This window comes from Platalea leucorodia, assembly GCF_965183815.1.
Source record: "Platalea leucorodia genome assembly, chromosome: 4".
NCBI classification, from domain to species: domain Eukaryota; kingdom Metazoa; phylum Chordata; class Aves; order Pelecaniformes; family Threskiornithidae; genus Platalea; species Platalea leucorodia.
In genome coordinates this window covers 62,173,408-62,182,052 of record NC_138826.1, presented here as the reverse complement: position 1 = coordinate 62,182,052, position 8,645 = coordinate 62,173,408, and the positions used below count along the sequence as shown (strand labels likewise).

General features: G+C 42.3%; 1 protein-coding gene across 1 annotated transcript in view; it reads left to right on the top strand.

Moving 5' to 3' along the window:
* Positions 1–395: 395 nt before the first annotated feature.
* Positions 396–8,645, top strand: part of PKP2 (plakophilin 2) — a gene marked incomplete at both ends in the record, with an annotated part of 42,850 nt that continues 34,600 nt past the window's right edge. Inside the window, 2 exons of the mRNA XM_082308980.1 lie at positions 396–613; positions 8,230–8,338. Of these exons, the coding sequence (XP_082165106.1) occupies positions 396–613; positions 8,230–8,338 (327 nt within the window). The remainder of the gene's footprint in view (positions 614–8,229; positions 8,339–8,645) is intronic.

Sequence of the window (8,645 nt, the reverse complement as noted above, 5' to 3'; positions counted from 1 at the left end):
CGCCCCGGCGGGCTGCCGGCCGGGACGGGCCCCAAAGCCGCCCGGGGAGGACGGGGACGGGCGGCGGCCGCGCCCCGCGGGCGAGGGCTGGGCCGGGCCGGCCAGGGCCGCTGCGGCGAGCCCTTCACCCCGGCGGGAGGGGGGGGGAAGGGGAAGGGAAGGGGAAGGGGCGGCCCGGCCCGGCCCTGCCTTGGGCGGCCGCGGCGGGCGGGGCGGGGGGCGCGGGCCGGGCCTGGCACCTGCGCGGCGGGCGGGGCAGAGCCCGGGGCGGCGCTGGGCGCGGCCCGTCCCGTCCCGTCCCTCGGCGGCTGAGCCCCGGCGCTGGGGAGGCGGCGGGCAGCGGCGGCGGCGCAACAGGTTACCGGCGCGGAGCGGAGCGGCGCCCGGCTGCGCCCATGGCCGGCCGCGGCCCCGCCGCCGAGCAGGGCTACATCCGCACCGTGCTGGGCCAGCAGATCCTGGGGGAGCTGGACAGCTCCAGCCTGGCGCTGCCCACCGAGGCCAGGCTCAAGCTCTCGGGCGGCCGGGCCGGGGAGGAGAAGGCGCTGCGGATCCACCGGCAGGTCCAGCAGACGCTGGCCAGGAAGAGCCGGGGCTCGCTGCACAACGGTGAGTGCCCGCCGCGGGCCCCGCCGCGGCCCCGCGCGGTGCTGTCCGGTGGCTCTCGCGGCGGTTTCGGCGGCGGCGGGAGCACGGGACGGGGCCCCGGGGCGGCGGCCCCGGGGTGAGACCCGAGCGGCCCCGGGCAGCCGCAGCCGTCGCCGCGGCGTCCCCGGGCCTGAGAGGTGCGGGCTGCTCGGGGCCGGCGCGGTACCGGTCATCGGCCTTCACCGGGTCTGGCTGCCGCGTCTTCTCCTCCTTTTTCCCCACCCGCCTGAGTCAGAAGTTTCGCCCTCCCAACCGCCGTCGCTTGGGTGAGTGGCGGGGGCTGCTCCCCTTCGGCGCTGCCCGGGGGAAGCACCGAGCCGAAATGCTCCTAATCCGGCAACCGCTTGCTGTGCTTGTTTTAATGCCTTAGGTTTAGCCGCTGGCCCTATTTGCGAAATGAAATGGGAAGAAATGTAGGAAATGTCTTCCTTTGTTTCACCTGGAAACAAAAAAAAAATAACTACAAGGAGGTTTGGAAAAGTAACTCTAGGAAAGGCGTGAAGGGGAAACATGGAACAATAATGCTACCAGGCCTGTATTTACCTCGTTCTTTGATGGGCATGATACAAACTGAAGTCAATCAATCCTTGCTTCTAAGATCTTACATCTTCTGGCGAAGGCCAGATCCATCAGTAAGGTCCGCTCAGTCGTGCCTTTTGCCCCAGCCAGGGTCCAGCTGCAGCATCAGGCGCCCACAGGGTGACTTTGTCAGGTGTTGGGGGTTACAGGCAAGCTGCTTGAGGGGTTTAGTCTTAACCATTAATGGTGAAGAGATGTGTTGTTTTCAAAGTACACAAAACAAGGGGGGAAAAAAAAAAGACACAATCCTTACCGTGAAAACTTCAATGCTGTTTTTAAATAGCAAGGTATGACTGACTTATAGGCTATATACCCTGTGTCTCGGTTGTCATTAAAGAAGCTGTCACCTTTCGTTTGCAAAAAGGTGTGAGCTAAAGGTCTTTAAATTTATAACTATACTTCACTCATCTATCTTGTCAGGCAGAGGAATGTTTCCTTGTACTTCATCTGGCTTCCATCTAAAAAATGCCTCATGGTGAAAAATGCATACAGTGCAGACACAGACATACTCTGCTGAGAAAAATCAGGTACACACATCACATAAACAGGTACACGCAGCTGTGCAACGTGCAGCTACACATGCAGGTCCTTAGCTTGGCTGCTCTCATTCAGATAAGGTTTCTAAACACTTTTAGAGTAACTTAATTTCTTTTTCTCTCAACAGAGAGCCTGGGAAAAGCTTTTTAAGCAATAGTTAATAAATGATATGGTGTCATGAACCTAAGATATGTCTCTAAACCATGCATAAAACACGATGAAGACAAAGTTCCCATCCTCCTAACTCATCTTAACTTCTCTGGAATACATTAACAGACCTGATGGATTTGGGGATAGTTGTCTTGGTTTCCTTTGTTTTTCTAAAGGTCAAATATTTGAGCCCTTCGCATTTCTGAGACACCAAAACTTTTAAGCTTCAGGATCAGGAGTGGCAGATGACATGTCTATTACATGTATTGTTCATACATAAAATGAACTTTTCTTCTTTCAAATGTATTCTTGTGCCCAACTTACCGTACATTTTTTAGTACCACTGCAAAACTCAGAAAAAATAAATGGACCTGGAATGTATTCCATGTATTTACACACACACACACGTATATCATATAGATGTATATGTGTATCTATCTGTCTATATCTTAAATATATATAATGTGACTCAAATACCTATCATGCATTTAACATGTTGACTTTCCTGAAAAATATACGTATATATGCATGTGTATGCCAATGTGCTTTCTATATAGACTTGCTCAAAATTTGACTATGCTCTGAGAAACACTTGAATTCTTGTATGTGGGGTACTTTTTAAAAGTACGCACTCTTTTACATGCAAAAGGTTCACTTTCTCTGAATTATAACAGTTTTCTAGACACATTCACCAGGGATCCTATATTGTTTGCAGTTGGAGGGAAGACAATACAAAGATTTAGAAGGAGCAGGAGCAGGCCCCCATCCTATCTGTTAGAGTATTTTAGACTCTGTTCAGCAAGGTACTTAGCACATACCTAACCAGAGTATTCACATACATGCCTAAAATTAGCCAAGCACATAACCACTGGGTATGAAAAATCAATGACAGTAAAGGTCTTACCCAGTATCATCTGTGCACACCCATTTTCCACTGGAACTGGAAGCTTTGAAACTGCAAGAAGTACTCTGTCAGGCAGCATAATTTCTCCTTAAAGTTTCAAATGAAAGGTGTTTGCTTAGCCTTCAGCATTACCTTTAAATGGAAAAACATCTTTTTGCCTCCTATCCCCATATTGTTTGCTGTTTTATGGTCTTCCCCCCAACACACCCCTTTTTTGAGGGTGTATTTCTTCTTCTTTTTTATAATAGAAATTCAGGTCATCCTCAGATTTGAGGATTCCAACAGCTGCCAGATCATTGAAGTCATGTACTGCCCCAACTCCTTTCGAGACTTTATCAAACGTTGTTAATGGTTTTTTTCAAGCAGTAGTTTAACAACAGCTGCAACTTTTCCAGTTCATCAGTTCCTGAACCCTTATAAATTAAAGTTTATGCTGCCCTGAAAAATTTTGAACAACTAAAGCAGCCGTATCAAATTTCTGAATGCTGTTTAAAGGTGGAAATGTATAGTTCACCTTATCAAAGAAAAATGGCATTCAGAATCATACACCTTAATAACTGATGTTTTTCAGCTCGCATATGGCGCAACAGTGTTGATTATTTTATGTACACTTTAGGAGTCCATTAAGCTTTATTCTGTTTATGAATCCACTTGCCTTTGACCTTGTTCTGATTGGATTTTGATTGGCTTTTTAAATTCATTTGTGGTATTTCTGTTTCTTCAGTATAATCCCTGGACTAAAGTCTACTTTCCTGTACATCCTTATCAATTCCATTGTAAAAAATGAGGGCAGAACGGAGTAATATATTATACAAACCCAAATGGCCTGACGAACTGCTGTCTGCCTAGAGATTCTTTCTCTAACACAGTGTTTTATAAACATAGTGTGCTTATAAAAAACAGAATTAAAACTTATGTGATTTCCAAATCAACAGCATCAGTTACAAGATGGTTACAATCAGAGATTTACTTATTCTTTATGTTTCTTCATTTCTAAAATTCTTAGTAGCATTTTTTGTTAAACTTGCTTTTAGAGGGTTGGGGGAGTTTTCTATCCTCAGTCTTCTATTTTGCAGAATTCTGACGATGTTAACTGCTTCGTAGTGATTTTCTGTTTATATCTTTGTGGGAAAAGGAAGTAGAAAAAAATTCTTTGTTGGTGACTTCCATTTTTTGTTGGTTTCATTAAATTCCTCACCTCTGCTTCCTGAGCCAGAAGAAATCTTTTTCTTAAATTTGAGCACTTGTGTAAATGTACTGACCAGCACAAAGTGAAAAATGTTAGAAAAACTCCTTTGGGACCAGGCATGTACTGGCAGAGTGATGAAGGAGCATGATCAGAAAGAAGGCTCTTTGATCTCTAGATGAAGTGATTTAGTGAAGTTTTTGATATGCCATTCTTAAATGTCACCATCTCAGTCCATCGTGAGTGGTGGAGTATAAAAAAGGATTAAAAGATGACAGTCCTGGGACACTTAGGAGTCTCTGTTGAGGATATAATCACCCACCTGCCCTGAGTAAGAGCAGACAATGGATACTCAGCAGGCGGGCACGCGGGATACATGAAAATATCACAGTCCTTAATAGAGTTCTGTGTGCAGGGTACAGCTACACTGATGCCTGCAGGGGTGGGTTTACAGCCAACATTTGGCTTTCATGGTAACCACTCAAATACAAAAGCGCTGAAGACGACTCACAACTGAGAGTTAACACTGTACATGATTTAAGGGGAATTTGATACACCTAACTCCTTAATGGAGGATAATTGTCTTTTTCATATATCGTATATCTTAGAAATGCCTCTTGTCATTGTTGTTTTTGAAAGCCAAGCAAACAGGAGATTGATCTGCCTGCAGCCATAGGGAGTGATTGCTGGGGAGGAACTTCCAAGGCCTTTGGAGATGTTGGACCTGTCACGTCCAGGGGAACAGAGAGGCCTCGAGAAGAGCCTCTGTGAAGACAGATGGGATTTTTGCTCAGTCATCTGTACAGTCTCCCTCCTGATAGTGTAATTATATTTTCAGGTCTTAAAATTTTGTCATAACTGTTGCGATATCAGGTGATTTTTGTACAGCATTTATTTTAGGCATGGAGAAGAGCAAAAGGGTTTAGTTTCCCTCCTCCACCGACCACGTCCAAAGCATTCCTGAACTGCTTTAACTCATACTGACAGGGGAGAGAGGAGACTCTGATAAACGGTTCCACGCAATTGCCCACACATGGCTGTCTGCTGCTGTCTGAGATGCCTGAGTTTTCCAAGATACCCTCATGGGTTGACAGACATGATGCAGGGCCTGTAGGAAACCCATCCTTTTCTTGACTGGCTGCTGGAAATCAAGCGTGGTATCCTATGGCCTCTCAAATAGCATTTGTCCCCTATGGTTGAGTAGCTGAATTGTGTGCATATTTTCTGAAGGGAGAGTTTCTGTGAGACTTAAAACACTGAGTCTCACAGCTAGAAAATATTAATCCTAACAGTAAATGAACACATAATATACAATTTTTTAAAAAAATCATTCATGCCTTTTTTTTTCTTCATTTTTTTTAAACCGGTGCACTGAGTGTATAAGGACTGCCTAATGATTTCTGAATATAGCTAATACTGAGCAAATCTGAGAGGTGGGAAAGGCATATAGGTTTTTGTAGTATGGTGAAAATAAGCTGAAGGAAGCCTTGCTGGCAGAGGCAAGTTTTGATCAGATCACCTATTCTGCATCTCATAACTGTTGGAAAGACACAGCATTTCAGTTACCACTTTTTCCTTTAACACATTAGCTTTTGGAACAAGTAAACAGCACATAGTAAAAAGACATATATTTTATGTCCACCTGATAAATCTACAGGTAAAATGCTGGCAAAATAATTTACTGATGTGGTAAGAGCAAGCAAGAGATACTGTAAATGCAAAGTGAAATTCCATAAGCTAACATACACTGTGTTTATCTCTGAAAGAGAAAAATGTTTGCTGATGGATAGTTTCACAGGGAGACTGAAGATTAAAAAAGAGGACTACTTGAAGATAACTGAGTGTTACAATTTCTGATTGACTGTATTTTGCTTTTGCAAAGAGGGAACTGTTAGATATGTAGTTTATCCTCAACTAGTTCATGGACAGCCTTGTTATTTTTAATTTATCCTCATTTTTTTAAATTCATTTAGTAAAGACTGGGAGTTTAGAGTTACCTAAAACATGCACAAATTATTTGCTCAAAGGATCTTTGTGCCCTAAGTAGATAAATAACTGAGAGTAATTTCTCATGGAGTCTTATTGGGCACCTGAAATAGTACATTGATATGGGAATTATATCACACAAATGAGAGATTTATATGAATTTGTAGGGTTTGGATGTCGGCGTACATTGGCAGGAATTTTTTGCAGTATAAAACAACAGTTTCCTCTTGCTGCTTTCTCATGTACTTGAGTAACCCTTGGGCTATGGTAACCTTGTAATGTCACAAAGGAATTATTACAATCCAAATCATGAGTTTGACCAAGCTGCATCATTCCACTCTCATGACGCAAAGTTACCGTGAATGTGTCTTAACAAATCACCTAATACATGTTTAAATCTGTCTCGCATGGCCAAAATGAAAGAATTGGAAAGTATGATTAAATAAGCAAAGTAACTGCAAAGTATGATTGAATTTGGCCTCAAATTATTGCAGTCTGCTATTATATTGTATTGTATTGTATTGTATTATACTATATCATATTATACACAAATTTAGACTTATCCAGGTAGCTACTTGCTAGTGAGAATCATTCATAAATTATTCTTGTTACATGAGTCTTGTTTATTTTCATCCTTGTCGAGGCCTTTACTAGCTAGAGACACTAGGGATCAAAGATACAAGTGTACTGAAGTTCCTGGGATACCCATGTGCACCTAATTAAGCCCAGAGTCTGACTGCGTGAACTGAAAGCCTCAGCTCTTTAGTACACATACACTGGGTGCTTCAAAAATCCCAGCAGGCACTTGCCTGCGTGTTTTTGGCACCTGAAATCCCATGGGCATATGACTCCTACTATTTTTACAAGTGGAGACTTCATCAGTTTGACCAAGTAAATGATTGGTTCTTTAGATTTCTTTTCTGTGATATCTCAGGTAATACCTGCTATTTTGAAAATTCATGGCCAATTAACCTCTTTATTGACCACTGTTATCTGTTCAGCCTAAACTGCAGCACACACTGTCCCTGTTTATGACCGATTTGACGTATATCTTGCTTTCAACATCTGTTTCACCTCTTTAAACCTGTCTGTGTTATAACCTGTGTCATTTATATTCCTATATGCAGATTCTCATAGTAACATGGGAATCTCATGAACAATTATTTCAGCAGTATCTGTTGCTTTAAAAAAATTATTACTAAATAGAAACATTTTTTCTTTGAAAATGCATTGTATCAGTGAAAGAGAAACAGCCTGAAATTTTGGTTGGTTTGTTGGTTTGTTTTTAATTAAAAGAAGAATGCAGTTTTAATAAAAGAAATAATCACAATGCACTGTTCTATTTTCAAATCTGGGTCGTGGAAAAAAAAAGAATCAGAGGAGATGCACTGTGGATCTTCTACATTATTTGTAGGATTAGTGAACCTTTCAGGTGCAGATTTGAAGTGTCATTAAACAACCCTGCTTTACAGCATCATATGCCATGTGCCTCCATAAGCCATGGAATTTGTTTCTGGACTCTTTGTGCTCTTTGGGTGAAGCACTAAGATTAGTGAAGCGTTACTTGCTCCAATATATTATCATTAAACTAACACCTAAGGGAGAAGAAGCATCAGCAGTTGAGTTAGTCAACTATGAGATAAACAGTCTATACTCAGCATATGCTATTTATTTACAGTGGTACATTGTGAAAATTGCATCTCTAGGGTGCACAGTAAAAGAGGTATGCACATCAACCCATGTTTCTCATCTACAGTCTACAACTGCAATATTTTAATTTCTTGTGTACTGTACGTGTTATAGTCAGCCTCTAATGTAAACCATGCATATATATTCAAAGTGGTTACAGTGGAAAATAAGTGTTCTGAGTAGCTGTTCAGTGGTACCATTTCTCAATACTTAATAATCTGTCATTATCTGTGATATTTAAAATATCAGCTTGCTATGTTAAAACATTTTTCAGTAAATAGCTACATGAAAAACAAGACTTCTAAAAGTTAAAAATATGTCTTAAATAAAATAAATAGGAAAAAATGGCTTGTGTCCTCAGAAAGCTTTGCTTAGCCATGTTTTGAATGTGATACACTGAATGCAAACCTCTTTCCATCATTTGCCTGTCTGCTTATATATACTAATGGCAGTGCAGACTGGGACATTTCCCTAGTACCGTACATCATCCTTTATAACAATATCACGTTTTGTTAAAATCTTACTAATATTAATCTTTGGTTACAGGCAGCTTGCACCGTGCATCCAGTGTTCCAGAGCATGTCTATAACATGGGGATTACTGAAAATGATTTTGCACCAAGAACTCCCTATGGTTTCTCATATTACCAGTCAAACCAGGTGAGGAAAAGAAGACAACGAATAGAAATAAATATAATATCACATGCATAGTTTATCCATTTTGTTACCACAAATAATAGCATGTAGATGGTGTTCCAAGGTTTGCTTGCTCGCTTGTTTGCTTTTTAAAGCCTGATTTCTAGAAAAGGAGGTTTTTGCAACTGAGATTTGTTAACGTTTTTCCCCCTCCAGGTGACTTCTGAGCCCAATGGCTAAATTCAACTCAGTCACACAGACAGGCTTTCTGCAGTCCTATTGGTTTTGTGAGAATTGGCATTAGGGTGGAAAATGAAAAACTGTATTAACA